At 32.0% G+C, this 22,543-nt stretch overlaps 1 protein-coding gene and 1 long non-coding RNA gene across 2 annotated transcripts in view; one reads left to right on the forward strand and one right to left on the reverse strand.

Annotated features, from left to right (window-relative positions):
• Positions 1 to 22,543, forward strand: part of TTN (titin) — a 322,669-nt gene that overhangs the window by 135,434 nt on the left and 164,692 nt on the right. Inside the window, 24 exon segments of the mRNA XM_074302990.1 lie at positions 1,564 to 1,641; positions 3,366 to 3,413; positions 4,543 to 4,947; positions 6,160 to 6,222; positions 6,596 to 6,673; positions 6,835 to 6,912; positions 7,467 to 7,550; positions 7,777 to 7,857; positions 8,455 to 8,538; positions 8,995 to 9,078; positions 11,396 to 11,479; positions 11,644 to 11,724; positions 11,852 to 11,935; positions 12,113 to 12,205; positions 12,490 to 12,594; positions 14,841 to 14,957; positions 17,880 to 17,960; positions 18,147 to 18,230; positions 18,462 to 18,545; positions 18,686 to 18,766; positions 19,054 to 19,137; positions 19,354 to 19,437; positions 20,442 to 20,525; positions 21,255 to 21,467. Of these exon segments, the coding sequence (XP_074159091.1) occupies positions 1,564 to 1,641; positions 3,366 to 3,413; positions 4,543 to 4,947; positions 6,160 to 6,222; positions 6,596 to 6,673; positions 6,835 to 6,912; positions 7,467 to 7,550; positions 7,777 to 7,857; positions 8,455 to 8,538; positions 8,995 to 9,078; positions 11,396 to 11,479; positions 11,644 to 11,724; positions 11,852 to 11,935; positions 12,113 to 12,205; positions 12,490 to 12,594; positions 14,841 to 14,957; positions 17,880 to 17,960; positions 18,147 to 18,230; positions 18,462 to 18,545; positions 18,686 to 18,766; positions 19,054 to 19,137; positions 19,354 to 19,437; positions 20,442 to 20,525; positions 21,255 to 21,467 (2,442 nt within the window).
• The window catches only part of LOC141562809 (uncharacterized), a 95,563-nt gene that overhangs the window by 19,913 nt on the left and 53,107 nt on the right, over positions 1 to 22,543 (reverse strand). The gene's annotated exons all lie outside the window — the stretch shown is intronic.

Genomic DNA, 22,543 nt, shown 5'->3' on the forward strand with positions numbered 1-22,543 from the left:
TTTAAAAAATACTTTAATGACCCTCTTAATCCTTTTTTTTTTTTTTTTTTTTTTGGTTTTGTTTTGCTCTTTCCTCTTCTTCAACTTCCCTTTAGGTATTTCATTCCTTCCCCAAACCTTCCCATGTAACAAACATGTAATCCTAACTCTCTTAAAGAGGGACAAGGAAGCACTTAGACAACTAATACTCTGGTTTCTGCCATCACTGCAGTTTCTTTTAAAATGAAATAAAAGTAAAATAAAATAAAAAAGAATATACATTTATAATGGATTTTGAAAGTAGCCTGGAAAAAATAGGAAATCTAGAAATATGGTTCCAAGTACCCCAATCCATGTCTAGTAATAACATCTGATGTAATTCTCAAACTAATTTATCCAGAAATTTGGCTTTTAAAAAATTCTCAAACAATTTTGATGGCCATGCCAGACATACTTATATATGCACATCCATGTATGAGTGTATACACACATGTAAGATATATACCTGTTTATTTCTCAGGGGTGTCTGATTCTTTGTGACTCCTATTTGGGCTTTCCTTGGCAGAAGTAATGAAGTAGTATGCCATTTTCTTCTCCAGCTCTTTTTACTGATGAGGAAACTGGAGGAAAGGGTTAAATGACTTGCCCAGGGTTAAACAGTTAATAAGTATCTGAGATCAGGTTTGAACTCAGGAAAATAGTTTTCCCTACTCTGAATCCAGAACCCTATGTACTATGCCTCCTGGGTGCCCTAAACATTTGCAATATGTGCATATATATGCACACACAAAGTATGTTTACATATATAATATACACATATTTTACATAGATAATGCTTTTCGTATTGCTTAAGTCTTAGAGTGACTATTGTTATCTATTTCTTACACATGTTTGTACACGTATTATATATATTATGTTTACATGTACTCACACATTAAAAACTTTTGTTACATACAGATATGTGTATATATAAAAATAAAGCCCCCATATATGCATGGGTAAAGATATATGACCACAAATAAAGATTGACAGATCAAAGCATATGAGTATTATGACTTCACTTAACGCTTAATTGGAAAAGTCAAATTATTGATGATAATTCCTCCATTTTAATAGACTGAATATTAATATAATTAATAAAATTAAATAATGCAAATAATATAATGTTACATCTATATATAAAAATATAAAATTAATAAAGTACACATGCTCCAAATAGGTATGCTATAGCATGGACTAGCAGAAAGAATACTGGATTTGGAGTCAGGATTCTTGAATTGGTCCTAGTTTTCTAGCTTTTCTGTTACTTTAGGCAAATTACTTCAACTCTCAGAGCCTCAATTTTTCATTGGTTAAAATAGGAAGGTTCTTCCAAGATCTCTAAATTCCCTTTTTGCTCTTTAACTTATGAGAAACCAATGAAAATTATCAGGATACATAAGAAGTTGCACCCCTTAGAGCTCAAGTGTTTGACTCAACACAATTATTCTTCAGTTATTATGTACAAGTCTCTGGTAATAGTCATATCACTTATACCCGTTTCCCAATATCATATTTTAAATAAATAATGACTTGTTTTTCCAGTGACCAAAAAGGCTGTGAAGAAAGATGCCAAAAAGGTTGTTCCAAAACCTAAGGAAGTAGCACCACCACCACCTAAAGGTAAGATGATAACCCAACATTTAGAAATTAAGAATTTATAAATTATCTTGTATCCTTGTACCCTTAAAGCCTGTACAATGGGTCATGAGGAGGGAAGAAGGATGCCCAATTTTCCTTCTCTTTTATTCAGCCTTCCTCCTTCTTCCTCTTTTTTATCTTCTTTCAGCTCCCTTCCTTCTATTTCCCATTATTTTCCACATCCCTTCTTTACTTTGATTCTTTTTTTCTACCCTGACTACAGACAACATCTGTAAAAGGCATTCAAAGACAATCTAAAATTTACTTAGCCTTCTTGACCTTGAAGGCAAAAAAAAAAAAGTGCTAACCAGGTCCTTATTGAGGATAATGAATTCTGTTTGAGGTATTTTAAGCTTGAAATATCTATTGAACTTCAAATAGGCAATTGATAGTCTCAGAACTAGAGATCAGGAAAAAATAGGGAGGTTCAATATAAAGATTTGGGAATAATCTCCATAGAGATAATAATTGAACCTATGAGAACTAATGCAATCACCAGTGGTTAAGAAAAAATAAAAAAAAAAAGGGGGTTCCCAGACAAGAACATTGAAAGAGAACCATGTTTATAAAATTGGACTTGGATGTTAGTCCAGTAAAGACATCTGAGAAAGATAAGTAGGAAGAAATGAAAAGAGAAAGCATTGTCCAATAAGCCCAAGGAGGAGATATTCTCCAAGAGGAAGCCGTCAACAATATTATATGTTACAAAGAAGTCAAAAAGAATAAGAACTGAGAATGTCATAAAATTTGGAAATTTGGGGGTCATTTATAAATTTGGAGAGAGCAATTTGGTTGAGTGAAGAAATTGAAAATAAAAGCATAAAGGATTGTGAAATGAATGAATGGTAAAAAAAAAAAAAGAGAGAAGATGATGGAGACAACTTTAAGAGTTTAGAAGACAAGAGATATAAGACAGTAACTTGAGAAAATAGGGCTAAGATTATTTAAGAATGAGAAAGCTTAACATAGGCAGGAAGGATGAAGCCTTCAAAGCTTAGGAAGTTAGGAAGTTAGAAGGTTAGGACTTTTTGCCTGAAGAAACTGGAGGGAATTGCATCAAAGGTCCAAGTCAAGCCAAGGGGCTAACTGGGAAGAAAAGGATCACCTCATCTTCAACGGATACAGCAAAGGAGTAGAGAATAAGTGATGATGTCAAAGGGTTTTGAGATATACAGTGAGAGAGAGGGGAGAATAACTTTTAAACTGATATTTAAGGCAATGCAAGGAATGCAAGTGGAGAGAGGGGGTAAAATAGCTGATTTGGGAAGAAAACACAAGATTTGGAAGTAGACAGTTTATAGAGTCAATTAGAGAAGAGTAAAAGGATTGCCTTGAAAACTGCACAAGAAGAGTCAAATCTTTTAATAATTTTTAACTAATTATATTGTCATTCTTGAAATTTGGATTTTTTTCATTAATGTAAACTGTCCTTCTTAATGCAATTATTTTATTTTGAATTTTAATTTTTTGGGCTTTTACTAGAGACCAATTTCCTTGAATCTTGCTCTTCTTAACTCTTCTAATAATTTCTAGTGACTATTGAGTATGACAGGATTGTAACAAAGCTCTAAATAATGAAAATGTAATCTACCCATATGTGTGTGTGTTTATCTTGAATAAAAAATGCATACAAAATTAGTGGAAATATTGCTTGTAAAATGAAGGAAGGCATAATACTGAATATGTGTGTGTGTTTTAAATTCCAGAGGAAGTTAAGAAGCCCTCACCCCCAACTGTATTAATCCCAGCCAAAGGTAAAAAAAATGGATACATTTCTATTAGATTTATGTTTGCTTTTTGAATACTTAAAATGTTTTTCTTATCTCTTTTCAAGTGTTAAGGTAGCTATTATGTTATCAGTTTACATATTTAAGTGTTTGAAAAATGAGCATTTGCTAACAGTCAACAAGTCATCCACTGCCATTTACTGGGCTAGGTGTTGTAGACACAAAGAGAGCAGTAACTTGGTTCAGGATCTAAATTACAAAAGACCAAGTGAAAGGAAAACAGCAAGTCCAACAAGTACTAGGCAATGGACCCTATGACAAATTAATATGTTGTGCTCATTTTATTCTGGAAAATAGCAGAGGTGGTAAGGTGTAGTAGAAAATGTTGCTGTTCAGTTGTTTTCCAGGCACATATGATTGATCATTACCCCATTTGGAGTTTTCTTGACAAAGATACTTTAAGTATGCCATCAGTTCTTCAGCTCATTTTACAGATGAGGAAACTGAGGCAAACAAGTTAAGGCTTGTCCAGGGACATACTGGTAGTAAGTCTGAAGCCTGATTTGAACTCAGAAAGACATCTTCCTGATTCGACAGCAAGCACTGTATCCACCAAGCCTCCAGGTCTGCTATTTGCTAGCAGTATTATTTGATATTCCCACCCCATGGCTGTTTCCTTACCAGTAAAAGTAGATGATTAGAATAGACTCAGTTCTTATATAAGGATATTTTATAAGGGTGGCCTATATTAATTTTCTGACTCATAGCTATGTTCTGTAGGCTTAAAAGTTTAGGAGGCTCAAAATATTCTAATCTTTTTGGATACATCATTAAGAAATAAGAGAACATTATGGTACAGTGGAAATTGCACTCACTTTTGAGACAGAATAACTAGATACAAACCCTCTTCTGATGCTTACTCCCTGTGTGACTCAATTCTTAGGGAATATTTTACATATCTTCCAAACTTACCCTGGAATGTACAAAGCAAAATTGTTGAAAGTTTGAGTCAAGAAGAGCAATATAATAATGAAGCTTAATTTAAATTCCCAAAATGTGTAGTAGACTCTATATAATCCTGCTGCTATTGGGTAATTATTCTCTGTGGATAAAATGCCTATATTAACATTAGCAATCTTTTTTTTTTTTTTTTAAGTTCCAGAAATGATTGATGTTTCCTCAAAGGCTGAGGAAGTGAAAATATCCACTATAACCAGAAAGAAAGAGGTCCATAAAGAAAAAGAGGTTGTACATGAAAGAAAACAAGCAATCTATGAGGAAAAGAAAGTTTACATTGAATCTTTTGAAGAACATTTTGATGATTTAGATGTGGAACCTTATGAAGAACCACCTGAGGGACCTTATGTGGAACTTTATGAAGAGCCAGAAGATTGGTATGAAGAGGCTAAGGAAGTTCATGAAGTTAAAAAGGAGCAATATGAAGAATGGGAAGAAGATCTTGAAGAAGAACAGCAATACTATGAAAGGGAAGAGGGATATGATGAAGGGGAAGACGACTGGGAAGAAAGAAAACAAATTTATCAACAAGAAGTTTATGAAGGTATGTGAAACTTCCTTCCCTATCTTCCTTATCTTCATTTTAGCTATCAGTGATATATATTGGTGTGGATTGAATAGATAAGAATTTCATTAATTTTTTTTTGCTTTGAGACAATTTAACATAAAGTAGATTTTTTTAAACTATCAGAGAGCACTTTTAAAATTAATTAGGCAAACATTTGTGGATTGTTTACAACTGACAAAACTCTGGCTAAATAATATAGAGGGGAGATACTATGGTAAATAAGACAGTATCCTTGCTCTCAATGAGCTTATAATAAAGAAGATAAGACAATCAAAAGAAACCTAATACTTATATATTACATATAATAGTAGTGTTAAATGTATATATAATATGTATTAATACATAATAGGATTAAGATTATAATAAAAGATGCATATAAAGTACTATGGCAACTCAGAGGAAGGATGGCAATAATAACAATAATAATAATAAGGTTTACAAAGTACTTTACAAATATTATTTCATTTTATTCTCACACCAATACTGGAAGATAGGTCTTTTATTATCCCTTGTGTACAGATGAGGAAACTGAAACCCAGAGGGATTTGCCCAGGATCACACAGCTAGTAAATGTCTGAGACAAGATGTGAAATAGTCTTTCTGAGTCCAAATTCAGTATGCTAGTTACCCACTTAGGTATTTAGCATTGACTACATCTCATTTGAAGAATGGGGAAAAAAGGTTTCATGAAAATTATAATATTTGAACTGGATCTTAAAGAATGGTAGGAATTATAAAGGCAGTTTATTTGGAGGCTAGTTGTGGGGAGAACAGGTGTTTTAAGTTTCAAAGGTATAATTTCCACAAAGTATAATTTCAGCCTCAAAATATTTGCTTTAAAACTTGTAAAGGAGCATTAAGTTTTTTATCCCCAATGCTGACTGACAGATATTTCAGTGCTTTTGGTCATATATCAAGTCAGATTTCATTTTTACAAGTCAATCTGCACATGTGGTTTGATCTCACCCAAAAATAATAGATGACTTATTGAATAGGAATCACTACTAAACCTCATAAAAACAGAAATACATGTAAATGAATTATGAAATAAATTATTTTCACATAAAATCATTAAATATTTTATGTTAAAATAATATCATGGTATTTAACTTAGTTGTTAGTACAATCTATTCAAAATTACATATTTAAACATTATAATTCTTTTTTTATCATTGTTTTTCAATCAAGAATCACTAGAAAAGAAAATTCCAGCCAAAGTACCAGAAAAGAAAGAAGTAGCACTTCCTAAAGGTATGGAATTTAAATTACTTTAAAAACAACTCCATCCAGTCAGTCTGATAAAGACTTGTTTGTCTCTTCATTGGAAAGACACATGTACATTACTAGTATGATCAATAGACACAACTTCTTCACTGAGATTTAATATTTGAAAAAATGCATACTTACTTTGTTCAGTTTTATTCACTGAAAAGCAAGATGACAAAAGAAAATCCATTATCATAAATATGGACATTTAGAATAAAACAAAATTATAATTAAGTACCAAACACTGGCATTTAACTCAAGTACTAAATTGCTCAATCTGCTTAATATGTGGGTGATATTTTTTTAAAAGTCCTGCAATTTTAAAACAAAATTTTAAATTTTTTTAAAATACCTTTAGTTGTTAAGAAGCCCGTAGTTGAAAAAATTGAAAAGACTTCTCGGAGAATGGAAGAGGAAAAAGTCAAAGTTACCAAAGGTATCACCACTTTACCAATATTTTTATTATTACAAGTACACTAAATATACTTTTCTTCTATTAATACATAATATTCTTTAAGTATTAATGAAAATTAAGATTTTTTTAAATGTAAAAGGCATACTCATCTTCATACAACTGTAATTATACATTTTTTAAAGTACCAGAAGTTTCAAAGAAGATTGTTCCACAAAAACCTTCCCGGGTACCAGTACAAGAAGAAGTTATTGAAGTGAAAGGTATAAATCTTTTTCTTTCAGCTACAAACTTCAAACATTACATAAGTAATGCTATATGATATATAATAGGATTGGGACTGTGTATTGTCTATAGAAATGTACATATGTTTTTGTATATTTTAAAATGCATGTACCCATAATTTAAGTAATGGCAACACTTCTATTTTGTTTAGTCTTCTAACTTAAATATGTAACATATTCCAAGGCAAATAATTTTTCCTTATGTCCTGATTCATTTACATCGATAACTTAATCAAATTGAAATATCCTCATATTTTGTGTGAAGAAGTTGTATCTATATGGTCCCCATCTAATTAACATATGCTAAAAACTGCATGGTAATTCATTTGATTGTTTTAAGCTGCTTTAAAAGATGATGTGAATATTTCTGCATATTATCATGCAGTAATATCTCCATATTTTTTAAGGATATCCAGACTAACTCATTTTAATTCCATCTTAAAATGGTTAGAACTCATGTACAATGCACAGGATTGATGTTATGTCATATCATGGACAAAATAATTCTGATGTGATGTATACTCTTTTTAAAGTACCAGCTGTGCACACAAAGAAGGTTATTTCAGAAGAAAAGATGTTCTTTGCTTCTCATACAGAGGAAGAGATTTCAGTTACAGGTATAAGTCACATTTGAACTTTGGGATAAAAAAGAAAACCATCTAAATGGTCTTCTCTTTTCTTCTTAATATATATTGTAATAATTTATATGTATATATTTATGTACATTTCTGTCCTGTTTACATCTCAAATTTGTGTTTGTTTGGCTTGATTTCAATATACTTTAGAAATTCAATCCTTATATCCAAAATATACATCAGAATTAAAATTTCTATCTTTTTAAAGTCCCTGAGGTGCACAAGAAAACTGTTGTAGAAGAAAAAGTTCTTGTTGCTGTCTCGAAAAAAGCTGAGCCCCCACCTAAAGGTATCACTGATTTGGTGCAAAATTCAAATCTTTCTAAAATGCCTGAATGTGTTAATGTTATTGTTAGTGATCTAGTCAAAATTTGTTGAGCATCCACTTCGGGCTTAATTTTTTTTTTTTTTTTTTTTTTTTTTTTTGCTAAATGTTAAGAAAAAAGAAAGAAAAAATACAGTTCCTCTCTTAATTATTTTACGATATGGTCAAGTATTACTAAAAATCAAATATTATTAACTTATGTAATTTAATCATTGATTCTAAATAATAAAAATTATAAAAAATAAAATGGCTAAAAATTATCTTTCAAGTGATAGAAGTTTACAAGAAACCTCCTCCTGAGGAAGAGGTTCCTGTACCCATTCCCAAGCAACTAGAAGCTCCTCCAATTAAAGGTGAATTCCAATAATTAAATGTTTGAACAATAATTCTTATATATATATATATTTCTCATTGATCTTAGCTAGTGATAAAAATTTAGTATCTAGCATCTATTTTAATCATACTTATCAAAAGTTCAGTGATATGCATTAAATTAACTAATTTCCCCTGTCGTCTTATTGTCTGTGGATACTTCTCTCAAATTACACTATCTCTTTAAAGTCCCTGAGGCACGTAAGAAACCTGTCCCAGAAGAAAAAGTACCAGTTCCTGTTCCTAAAAAAGTGGAGCCCCCGCCACCCAAAGGTAGCCTTCTAGTTATAGAGAAACACAAAACAAGATATTTGGCTTTTATCTCCGCATGTCTTTGTCTGTGTGAGTGTGACAACCAAACTATTTTCTGCCATCTATTTGTGATTTGTGTAACTCTGTAAGTCCTGACTTAAGTACACAATAATAACTACAAAAAAACTTCTTCATATACAACTGCAAAGTATGACACAAGTCTCAGTAATATTTTAGATGTGTCTATTCTAGTTACATCTTTTTATGTTTAATGTAATTAACAGAATGCACATATAGAATAATCCATGCATATTGTTATAGAAATTCATAGTTCTTTATCACAAACAGAACCTATTAAATAACCAAATGACTATTCTCCAAAATCTTAAAACTTATTTAAAACTTGTGATTTAAAGTACTCTTAGACTGCCCAAAATAAGGATTCTCATCATCATTTTCACAATGGTGTCTTTAAAGTGCCTGAGGTTCCCAAGAAACCTGTCCCAGAAGAGAAAAAGCCCACTCCTGTACCCAAGAAAGAAGTGGCCCCTCCACCTAAAGGTATAGCAGATTTTAAAAACTTAAGTCTTGGAGTGAGTAAAATATAATCTCTTCATTCTGTTTGTTCTTAAATCCTGCATGTAGTCTCTGTTTTTTTCTTCTTCATTTCATACTCCTTATGTTCAGTTTATTGTTAGTTTTTTTGCCCGTTGTACATATGTCTCTTTGGAAAAGTCTTATATCTTACTGATGCACATTGTTCTTGAAGTACATCTAATTTCTTTTAAATTTTCAAATTCCTCTTTTAAATAAAAGGGGAAACCCAAATAGTTTCTCTTATGCTTAACATACTCTCTTGAATATTCAGAGAAGAAATATTTTGTGAAAGATTTGTGATTGAAAATTTTGGCTGTTATACAGAACATACTTCTGGAGAAATATCTACTAAAGTTCATATACACTGAAATTCAAGTTTAGTATGTATTACAATTTCATTCACAGGTATTCTGAGAAGGATTCACGATAGATGTATCTTCTAACAACTGAAACTCGGCAAATTTTTACTTTAGCTGAATGAATAACAAATTTCACCAGCATCATTAAGAATCTTGCTATTGTTATTACACAAAGACAGTGATGCTATTTGTTTACTTATTTAAATGTGAGGAACATAAGTAAAAAGTAAAAAGACAGGATTTGGCACTGATTTGATTTAGAGGTTTAGAGTAAAAGCCAGAAAACAGCCAGGAAAGGACAAATTTGAGTGACTGGGTGGATAATAGTGCATCTATAGAAATGGAGAAAATTTGAATATAGGCAGGTTTGGGAGAAAAAGTTCTCTCTCTCTCTCTTTTTTTTTTTTTCTCTCTCTTTTTTGGACTTGTTGAATTTAAGATGTCAGAAAAATAGGGAAAGAGGGGAAGTCATACAAACAGAAGTTTAAAAAAATTGTCATGATGGATAAGCTTGTCAAAGGAGAAAGATGAAAGAAAATAGTGCCCAGAGTTGGGTAAAAAGATGAAGAAGAACCAGAACAGCTCACTTTCCATGAAAATCTATGGAGAAGAGATCAACAATAAAGGGGGAATCGTGTTTATTAAGTGAAGAGAATGGGAAGGGAGAAGGAGAATAAAGACCAGAACCTGGGATATGACTATTAGTTAATCTTGATGTGAGCAATTTCAGGAGCGCATTTTGGGACATAAATTTTTAGAGAATTGAAGAAAGAGTAAGTGCTAAGGCTGGAATCAGTGAGTGTAGTTACCTCTTACTAGAATGTTAGCAAAAAAAAGGAAAATTAAGAAATAAGATGATAATCTGAAAGGACCAGAGAAAGGTTCATTCAGGGTAGGGAAAACTTGAGGATCTTTGCAGTCAGAGAAGCATGTGGCATTTAAGAGGAGGAATTTAAGAAGCTGTGAGGGAAAGAGGATCACAAAGATTAGTGGAGCAATAAAGAAATAAAAATATAATACTAGGAAACAAGAGGATAAAGAAACACCCACAGGTGAGGGTTAGCTCTGTAAAGGAAGGACGACTTCTTAGCCAGAAAGCAAGGAGAAGAGGATAGCAAAAGGCATAGAAAAAATTTAATATGTGAAAGAAAAGAAATGCAAAAACTCATATTAGTCTTCCAAATAGTCTAAATATATAATTGTTCTTGTTGTCAGAGTCCATTTCTTTATCTCTGAAATTTTTAAAAACTACAGAAAAGTCTTTATAATAACCATGGAATACATTGGCTACTGATCATAACTATGTGTGTGTGTGTGTGTGTGTGTGTGTGTATGTGTGTGTGTATATATATATATATTATATATACATGATACATATATATATACACATACAGTATGTATCATAGGAATATAGGTTTAGAACTGAAGGGAATCTTAGGGATCACTGAGTACAATTGTGTCATTTTATAGATAAAACTGAGGCAAAGAGAAATTCAGTGATGTATTCAGAGTCACATGGCTATTAAATGTCTCAGAGATGGTAACTCAAGTCTTCCTGACTCCAAGTTCATTATTGTATGCATTATACCACATTGACTCTCTTTTTCATTCCTATCCACTGATTACTTCCATTTTGAATTAAGTTTTTAAACTTCTGTATATGAATCAGTTGTTCATCATTTGAGTTTCCTCATAATTTTTATCAGAACATGGAAAATAGAATCTAGCATTAACGAACTCCATTAAGGTTGTTTGTTCCTGTGTCAGTCAATCAATCAACAATCATTTATTGAATTCCTATTGTGTGTCAGGCACTGGAGATACAAGTGCAAAAATAGGTTCCTTTAAAGAACCTATATTATTTAATTATGAAAACTGGGTCTTAGTTTAATTAAATACCATTTTGTCAAATCCTTTTGCAGTACCAGAACCACCTAAACGACGTATCCCTGAAGAAGAAATTCCTGCTCCTGTTGTTAAAAGAGAGGAAAGCCCTCCAGCTAAAGGTACATTGATCCACTTATTAATGTCCTTTGGCATTTTATTTACATTTCTTGGGTTTTTCTGTCACATGTGAGCTCTCCTTACTTTTGTTACAAAATTAATTCATATTTGATATGTTACAAAATGTCATAATATAAAAAGTCTGAAAAACAAATATCTTCTTAAGTTCCTGAGGTACATAAGAGAGTGGTCACAGAGGAAAAAATAACCATCATTACTCAAAGGGAAGAGTCTCCACCTGCACCAGGTACTTTTTTTAAAAAAAGTTTACTTTTTTATAATCACCTGAAAATCTTCATCACTGTCAGTAATTCATTAATTTTTATCATTCTTTATCATTCTGAGAATTTTAAAATTCAATACTATCTTTTAAGAACCCGAAGTGCCAAGGAAAAAGAAGGTTCCTGAAGAAAGGAGACCTGTTCCTCCAAAAAGGGAGGAAGCACCACCTGCCAAAGGTACACGATCTTTTTCTTCAACTTCAGAAAACCTGCTTTCCTGATCTTTAGGGGGTAGTTTGGTGTTGTAGCATAAATATACATTGGTTGTTGATTCTGTTGTAGATTGATGTATGTTTTTTGTTGTCTTTTGTTGATAATAGTTTTAAATCCTAAAACTTATATAATTTTTTAAAGTACCCCCAGTCCTTAAGAAAGCAGTAACAGAAGAGAAGGTTCAAGTGATTGTCCCTGTTTCTAAAAAAGAAAAGGCAGTTGCTCCACCCAAAGGTATGATTGATGCTTATGGTTTGAAAAAAAACCTTTTAGAGTCTTAAGTCCTCAAACTTTTTGTTTTTCTGATGCTAATCTTTCATTTTGTAAATCTGCTTCTCTTCTGGGTGCAGGGTGTCTGCATGTGTGTATATCTATGTGGTGTACTATGTAATGTATTCATTTTCATATTTTTGTGAAATTATTGTTCCTGAGCAAATCTTACAAAAATATTAGACTTTAAAGTGTATAGTTCTAAGTCCTTAAACTTCAAGTTTAATGTGTGTGTATGTGTTTTTAAGTGGCTGAAGTCTCTAAGAAAACTGTTGCAGAAGAGAAAAGATTCTTTGCAGAAGAAAAAGTCTCAGTGGCCATTCCCCAAAGAGTGGAAGTCTTCCACCATGAAGGTATATGAAGCCATCTTAATGAATTTGGGGGAAGGGAGGATGGAAAATGGTTTTTGTGTTTGTGTTGTCCAAAATATCCTCTCTTTTCTCCTTTCATGAATGGATTTTTTTTTTTTTACATTTGATGTTCATGGTCTGATGTTTATTGATGTCTTACAATTTTTAGAACAACATGGCTTTCTAATAAATCCTCACAATGATACCTACTCCATAACAGAAAGAAATCAGCCAAACCATTAGAGTGTTAAAGTTTAATTAGTTCTCTGAAAGAAAGAAAAAAGTATCCTCAACACGCTTTTTGGTTTAATCTAAATCAGTACCATTCTTCTCTCCTTGCTTGCTTAATCCTAGACAATCAACAAAACAATGTCAAGCCCTGATTTGTATTGTTTGCCAATTTCCAAGGTATTAAAAATTTAACATGGAGATTCTCAGCTGTTAAAAGCTGGCTCCAGCTCATCCCTAAAAAAATCCAATTGACAAAAATTCCATCTGAAACATTATGAAACATTCCACATCCATCTACTGAAAAGGAGGGAAGTGATTTTTTTCCCTGAGATAAAAATGGTCATTTAAGTTCATGCTAATGTTGTTTTTATTTATGTCATAATTGGGCATGTTCTGTTTGTCCTACTTCATTCATCTTGCATCACTTCATACCACTCTTTCTATGTTTCTCTGAATTTTTATATTTACCATGGCATAAATAATATTCAATCATATTATTATATCATAATTTAGTTATCCTTTCCTCAATTGATAGGTCTTAACTTTCTCAGCTTTTTTTCCTACAATGAAGAATATTCCTATGAATATTTTATTATCTATAAGACTTTTCCATCATTGGTCTCTATGAGGTAACTTCATATTATCCCATGGAGCATAATTAGAAATGAGATTGCTGAATCAAATGGTTTTAAAAGTTTAAACTTTTCTTTCACAATCCAAATTGTTTTCTGGAACGGTTTAAATAATTGATAACTCCTCCAATAGCCCATTATTTATTTGATTTCTGAGAGCTCCTTCAACATTATTTGTTTTCATTTTTAATTATATTTTCCAATTTGATATATGTGATATGAAATCTAATTGTTTTGTGTTTCGTTATTTAAGATTTAGAGAATTATTTTCCATGGTTGTTGACAACTTGCTATTGTTCTTTTGTTTGTTTCCTTTGATCAGTTATGTATTGAAAATAGTGGTCCTTTTCAGACTTTGACTGGAGTTATTTATTTCCCCATTATATAGTTTCTCTTATTATTCGAATTAGCATAAAATTCCCTCTTGCAAAAAACTTTTCATTTGTATGAAATGGACAAATTTCATCAGAGTTCCATTTGGTCTTTGTATTGAAATTTATTTGTTTTGTAGAGCTCTTGCAACAAGTCCTGCCTCCATTAATCTTTCATCATTCCAAAAACCAAATATGGGCAGAGGTTGGAGTAAACATGGGAAACAAGCATTTTGTTCAGTAACCATTATAGGCACATTTTATACTTTCAACTCATTCTTCTAGCCTACTAGGGTGGCATCTATATTAAGCCTTCCTTTTTCTGTATAATTTGCAGCAAGTAAATAGGTATCATCTTTAAAGGCTCACACACTCTGCCCTCATCTCAAATTAGAAGCACTTATATACCATAGAAGAAACAAGCATTATAGTATACATTATTGCTTTATCTGTGGCAAACATATTTTTGATGCAAACATACATATTTTTGCCACTATAGAAATACCCAAATATATGAATTTTCTGTTTATAAAGCTATCTCAAAATAATGAATTGGGGTAGCAGTTATTTTTTCCTCTTTAGGACCCTGAACAGGAAATTTAATTATTTCTGAAAGTAAATGGATTTTCAATTTTCCACATTAAATTAACAGTTATTTTAATCACAAAAATATTTTCACAAACTTTGTGTTAGTTCTATATATGTTGACTTGCACAAATTATTGAATTTCTTTGCTGCTGATTTCTCTATCTATTCAATAGGAAGAATTTGAAAGAACTTAAAAAATTACTTTAAAGTGATGGTAGATCCTAATTCACAGGACTGTTCTTTTTTAAAAATGATGACTTTTATAATTAAAGCCCATGAATTAGTTTCAGGGGAAAAAAAAGTGCCCTGATCTCTCTGCTAAAAATTTAACAGCTGTTAGACATGGTTCTGCAGTAAATACATTTATACAGATAAACAACAATATTGTTGGATAAAGTTACATTACAATTCAATCTTGTCTTTAAAGTATCAGCAGAGGAAGAATGGGGTTATGAAGAAGAAGAAATGGTATCCGTTTCTGTTTATAGAGAAGAGGAAAGAGAGGAGGAGGAGGAGGAACAAGTGGAGGTTACATCATACGAAGGTATGCATGCTACTTCCAAGACTACAAGAATCAGGACTCTTTAAAAAAAAAAATAAAAAATAAAAAAGACTATAATATGGATATCAGATTAAAAGAAAACAACAATCTTCATGCAGTCAGCAAGTAGTTTGTAGGCAGGACTTGTGTGTAGTAGATGTCTTTCTTGTCAAACCAAGTTATCATGATTTTTGTGTGTCAGATTTCATGTCATATGTTGTCATGACCGAGCATGATAGCCCAATCCTGGCTTCCTTTGCATTCTTACTAATCTTCTGTGAAATAAGATGGAGAGATGATTATTTATAGAAGACTAAAGAGTGTACATACTATGCTCTTGATATTTGGGAAAGAACAAAGAAGACACTGACCACATCTTCCTGCGTGATCAAATTTACTCTGAATCTCTTCCTCTCAACTCTCAGAATAGCTCAAAATTCTCTGACTGTTAATGCCTAAAACTTGAGCTGTCTCTGCTGTCTGTTTGAAATATTCACAGCCAACTACAAATTTTAAAACAATAGATCATATAAGCTTAATCTGACAGAATCAAGACCAGATAAATTTGAAGCACTTTAATTAATTAAAAATGTTTTGCAGGAAAAGTCGATATTGAATGAATGGTCAGATTTTTACTTATTCAGATCTCCTTAAATCAATTCAATTGTATCTAAACAAGTCAATTACAATTTTATAGTTTTGTTTTTGTTTTTGTTTTTGCTGGGACAATTGAGATTAACTGACTTGCCCAGGGTCACACAGCTAGGAAGTGTTAAGTTTTTGAGATCAAATTTGAACTTAGGTCCTCCTAACCTCAGGGCTGGTGTTCTAGCCACTGTGCCACCTAGTTGCCCAGTTTTATAATCTTTTAAAGAAAAATGTAATGTTCTTGTAATACCTGTTATTATATTGTGATTTTCAATACATCTGCCTAAATGCAGTATGCTATTTAATGTTATGTAAAACAAAAGGATTTTCCAGAGAGAAAAATCCCAATTAAATTCTGTCTGGGAGGAAACTGTAGGTAATTCAATAATATAGCTGTCTCCTCTGTATAAACATGAATAGACTGTATTGTCTTCATGATAAAATGCCCTTGACCATTGCGTTTACATCTGTTTGTGACTTTTTTATACAAAAATAGCATTTATAACATTTTCCACTAACAAGAAATGATTGTCATAAGGAGTTTCTGTCCCTACCCTGGTTGTATAATACCAAGATATATAGACTGCTGAGAGTATCCTTTAATTCACCAGCTATTCTGATTTCTATGAAGGAAAGTTTTCTTTGATATTAATAACAATCAAGACAACTAAAAAGGGGACAGAAAGGGCTCTTTCATTTAAGGATAAAAGGATTTATAATTATCCCAAATGGGAAAGGTAAAATTAACAACCATGGTTCCATAAGAAAAGATTTGTAAAGTGCTTTGCAAACTTTAAAGTGATATAAAAATGCTATTTTTCATTACACTAAAAATATTTTTAGTAAATCCAAAAGTATCTTATCGTATAGCTAAAGTTTTTCATTTTCATAAAAAAAGAGAAGTCTTTAATTTTCTCCTAATACAAAGGGCAAACATTTTTAGAAAATGAGCATTAATATTCTGAGATTAACTTTTGGCATTCATTTTGCAAGTAGAATCAGAATTATTCATTTCCATCATATCTGTCCCTACAGTACAAATAAATCCATTACTTGGTCCTAGGGGTCATGGAGTAGACTAGAGGGAGGCATTCTGGCATAATAAAAGTAGCCCTGAACTTTGAGTCAGCTAATCTAAATTTAAGCCCTGTATGACAGTATACAAATCAATTACCCATCACTTAATCACCTAATCACCTTACTTAAGGAAAATAGTTTCTTAACTTGTGAAATGTGGACAATAATACAATACAATAATAAAATACAATACAAGATGGGACAATAATTCTATCTTACAGAGGAGTTGTGAGGAAAGATCCTTTGTTAACCACAGAGTGCTGTGAATGTCAAATGTGATAAATAATAGAGATAAATGTGATAGATAATAGAGGTAAGGAATATTGCAAACCTTGAATGCCTATTATTATCATTTATCTATAGTCACTGACTTCTCTAATATTGACTTCAGCAAAATGAGTTACGTGAGGGTAAATGTTTAATAACAGCTTTCTGGACAAAATATCAATAAATATATATATATGTGCTTCTCTGTGAATATATATGTGTGTGCATATATGTATGCATAAAATGCTTTGCTTAATCTGAATTATTAACATTTTATCCATCATTTTCTTAAGTCTAGACAATCAGCAAAGAGAATCGAACCCTGTATTATAACAGTTACCAATTTCTGAGGTGTAAATACTCACACTGAAAATCTACCGCTCACATAAACTATAGATACTATTTCTATCATGTCCTTGCCCATAGCATTGTAAATGGCAGCTATGATGTTAGACTTAACTTTTCCTATAAGCATACCAAGTTACCCTTGAGATTTTTTTCCTAAGTTCACAGCTACTTATCAAGCATCCCAGATTCATATTTTGCCACTATAATATCATGCTTCATCCTTCCCTACTTTTTTGTTTGTTTGCTTGTCCAGTTAACCTTCCAGTTCATTCTAAATGTTATTATCTCTGTGGTGTATGTGTAATTTAAATTTATGAAAAAGACTTTGCTTTTAAGTTTATGTGTGAATTAATTTTAGGGAAAAGATCTTACTACATTATTAAACCACATTCCCTGTTAAATCATTTTCTTTGAATATTTTTTGGCATAAGCAATCAGAAACGTGGCTTGTGTTAATAGGCTCCAATACCAGCCCTCTGATTTTCTACTATTTCTATCATATGATGAAAGTAATAGATGTTAACAACTAAGATTAAATATATGGAGTATTATAATTTATATTTCTTCAAATCCCTATCTTTAAAGTGATTGAAGAACCAGAAGAATATGTCGTGGAAGAAAAACTACATATTATTTCTAAAAAGGTGGAAATGGAACCTGCTGAAGGTACATCCCTTCAAGTTAATTCTACTTTTCAATGTGTTACCTCTCTTGGATCTCAATGGTGCCAATGTTTTCTGTATTGTATATGTGTTGTAAATTTTAATTCTTTACTAAGATAGTTAGGTTTTGTTTTGTTTACAAACAAAACATGAGGAAAATTTCACAAATATACATTATAATGTTTTTAAGTGCCTGAGATGCCTCGGAGAGTGGTCCAGAAACAAAAAGTACCTACTGCTGTTCCTCCAAGAGAGGAGGCTCCTCCTGTAAAAGGTATAATCTCCTATGAAAGACGCCAAAGCGTCCATGTCCTTTATCTATTCTTTGGACACATGTTTGATTAAAATTATGTCAATACATAGATGTCTGTTTGTTTTCCCAAGTGTTGTATAATGTTTATCTATATAATATTTGTAGTGAGATGGTTCTGCTTTTTTTAAATGAAAGAAAAACTCTATTTTGATTTCATGTAAATCAATATTCTTAAAACTAATCTTTCCAAAGTTCCTGAAGCACCAAAGAAAACTGTTCCTGAGAAGAAAGTTCCTGTACCTGTTCCTAAAAAAGAAAAAACCCCACCTGCTAAAGGTATTGTGGCACAATCTTGAAAAATGCTTGTCATTTTTGCTTTATAATAAGTTCTTTCTAATTTTCTTGAAATTAAAAAGAAAATTAAGTGTCTGCTTCATGTGCCTTCAAATTGATACAATCACCTAATATCTTTAAAGTGCCTGAAGTGCCAAAGAAACCAGTACCAGAAAAACACGCTCCTTCAGCTCCTAAGATAGAAGCACCTCCTCCCACTAAAGGTAAATGAAATCAGACTGTTCTCCTAAATCTGCACATTGGATCTTGTCCTTTATTTTTCATGTTTCTGTCATTTGAGTCAAATCTCTGTAAGTTGTGTGTATATGTCTTTGTGTGTTCATGTGTATATTAATGGTAGTGATGTATAATTGTCTTATCTTTGGAAGGACTGTTAGCAACTTCTTGCATCAGTATAGTGTGTGCGTTATAAATCAGCATAATTTCTGGCTAATTGATATAAAACTCTCCAAGTTGTCTAGCTCCCTAATGCTAAAAATTATCTTTTAAGTGACTGAGACGCGTATGCAAATTACCCAAGAAGAAAAAATTCAAGTTGCTGTAACTAAAAAAGAGGAGCCTCCAAGAGCCCAAGGTACATCATCCATCGCTAAAACATACCAAATGCTTTTTCTTTCATTATTCTCTTATAAAATATCACTAATGACCCCTTGAAATGCTAGTACTACCCAATTCTATTTTGGAGCAATGAAAATGCCAAGTCTTTTATACTTCTGTATTGTGTGGATGCTTTTTGTTGTTGTGAGTTAAGTGGAAAACTATTCTTAAAAATTGACCATTATCTTTAAAGTGCCTAAAGAGCCCCAGAGAGCTGAGCCTGAAGAAAAAATACCCAAACTCAAACCTAGAAAAGTGGAGGCCCCACCTGTCAAAGGTACATTTGCTCCTTTAGAAATCTAAATAACCTTCTATATATCGAAAATCAAGCAAATTCAGGTGATTCCAGCTCATTTGAAGAAAGATTATACAAACATTTATGCATATAGACACACATGAACTCAAAGATTCACTCTGAGTTCATGTGTATCTATCTATCTATCTATCTATCTATTTATTTAAAAAAACATGTATTATTAGCACTTTTTCAGAATTCTGTAGCGCAATGCATTCTATGCTGGTAGCTTTAAAATTGAGACCATCCGTTTGGAAAAATAAAGATATGCAAATCTAGATACAAATTCTTAGGTATGAGTTCCCAAAGATTTCTGATATGTAGAAGTTTACGCAAGTATTTTCTTAAAAATGCAACTTCCCCTAAAATAGATGAACTTCTTTTTGCCTTGAAATTATTTTTATGTGAAGTGTTTTGTCATTTGTATGATTTGCTTATTGATTTAAATGCTTGTTTTACATGATGTGTTTTATGTGACATTTAATTCCTAAAATATTTTTAATAATTCAGGTTTTAACACAAAGTGGTATTAAAAAAAAAAAGTAAAAGATGACAAGAACATCTTTCACTGAGTTAGACAAATATATTTCTAAGGCTTCACTTCAATTTTCCTGTGCTGTCTATATTCTTCTTAAATCTTTTCACAAATGCTACTTATTTTACATAAAATCATGTTTCTTACCCTTAAAGTATCCAAAGAAGATAGGAAATATATTCATTTACAGTTATAAAGATTCTGTACATTGTAACTCTCTGAGTTTATTAACTTATGTCCTCTCATTAACTTGAATGTTTGTCTCTTGTGAGTTAGGCATGAAATTAGCACATGCCTGCTTGCCATTCTTGATTTTTCTTGCCACTTGTATGAAAATTTTAAATGAGGGTCATTCTGTGATTCTTCATCTTTGACTTATGCACACATAATGCCTCCAAATATATTTGCTTTCAATCATACAATTGAATGTTTATTATTACTCTTTTTAAAGTGGCAGAAGCCCAAAAGAAGATTGTCCATGAAGAAAAAGTCACTGTTGCTGTTCCAAAACGAGTAGTACCTCCACCCACTAAAGGTATATTTGCCACTAGGTTGAATATTGAACTTAAGCATGAAACCAAACTTCTCTGGATTGCTAGTTACCCAGTTTAATAATTGTTCTGCTTCAACTGCTCATTGACTTAAGTTGGGAGGTTCATCTCTTGAATTCCCTTGTAATCATAATTGGAAGAGAACAAAAAGGAATAATTGAGGTCTACTATACCAAGATCAAGAAACAGCGAATTGTAGTAAAAACTTTGGGGATGACTTCCATATTCTTAAATCAAGTGTGTGTACATATATATCGATTTACTTATACAGTGGAGAGGCATCAACTTAAAAACCACAAGTTAACATTATGTGTGATGTATTTTTAAAAATTTATTTTGTTAAACCTTTTCCAAATACATTTTAATCCTCCACCACATTGGAGTTTTAGAGCCTAATTGTTGGCCTTGACTTTGATACCTCTTGACTGTAGTGGACAGAGATCTGGCCTTGAAGCCAGGAAGTCCTATCTCTGACATATACTGTCAATATGACCCTGGGAAAATCAGTTGAACTCTCATTGCTTAAGTCAACTAGGACTGTAAAGTTACAGAGAAAATATTGGCTGATACAGAGAGAGTTTTCTCAATCTAGGATTTCCCTTCATTAGTAAAAATCAAACACCTAATCCTTTTTCCTGTATTTTCTGTGTGAGTGTAACATTTTATGAAATGTTCATTGAGTAAAATGTCCACTGTTGTCAATCTTATTCCAGAAGTGACAATCTCAGCCAAGGAAGAATGGACTTACACTGAAGAAGAAGAAAGAGTTTCAGTGCAAGAGGAGGAGTATGAGGAATATGAGAAATATGAATATGGAGAATATGAAGAGTATGAGCCAGCAAAAGAATATGATGAATATGATGAATATGAATATGAGCACCGTGAGGTTGTTCATGAGGAGCATGAAGAATACATTTCAGTCACAGGTATGATTAAATCATTCAGTCTTGTTCCATGTCAGATTGCCTTCTGACGTCATAAGCTAGAAATGTTTGAGAAGGCAATGGATGACCATTTCTTAGGAATATTACAGAAGAGTTTCTTTCTTGGAAGAACTTCAGGAAGTTGAACTGAAAGTACACTAAGGTCCTTCCGATTCAGACATTCCAAATTGCTTTTAAATATTATCCTTATTCTATCTGAATTCTGAGTTGAGATTCTATAAGGACAAGGTGTGACCACTAAATAATACATGCATAATTTATGATTAATAAATATTTATTCAGTAAGAAAAAAAGTAGTCAACAAGCATTTATTAAGCACCTAGTATCAAAATGAGAATGATCTATGCAACTGTCAGAGAATTTATGCTCCTGAGAAAAGTTTGACATCAAAAGGAAAATTAATAGAAGACTTTGGATCGTCATCATCTCTGAAATTCAAATCTTTCCTTTTGCACATATTTCTGTTCCAGTATTTTGACCTTCACTTATCAGCATTTTAAGTGACAAATAGGACTCAAGATTCTCAAAATATCTTCTTTTCCTCTCATTATTATTCACAAAACAGCCATTACTGTCAACTTCAACATGATACAGCATTTTTCTATAAGTTTCTGTTAACATGGAAGACTAGATGTTCTCTTAGCTCTTTTCTAGATATAAATCTGTAATAACATGACCCAAACTTCTTTACATTGTTTACTCTGAAGCTAAAAATTACTGAGTATACCTAACTGCTGGGAACTTTGGGAAAGTACACAACAGAGTTTCTTCAAATATTTCTGGTTAATAGAATTGCATATACAAGAAGAAACTTTAAACTGTATTAAGTATTTGATTTCTCTTTGAGTTTTTCCCCCCTTCTAGCATAAAAGAAGTCCCCTTTCATACTAGGAAATGACTTCATTTGGAATGAACCTTCATTTGGAAATCTCTTGACTAAATTGATATATTTAATTTATAACTGGCTTTCTATGTTGTTTCAAATCAGGAAGGTGTCTTCAAACCTTCTGAGAAGAAAGAGAGGGACTCAAGGGAGACAGTGAAACAGAGAGAGAGAG

Source organism: Sminthopsis crassicaudata, chromosome 3, assembly GCF_048593235.1.
Source record: "Sminthopsis crassicaudata isolate SCR6 chromosome 3, ASM4859323v1, whole genome shotgun sequence".
In the NCBI taxonomy this organism is placed as follows: Eukaryota; Metazoa; Chordata; class Mammalia; order Dasyuromorphia; family Dasyuridae; genus Sminthopsis; species Sminthopsis crassicaudata.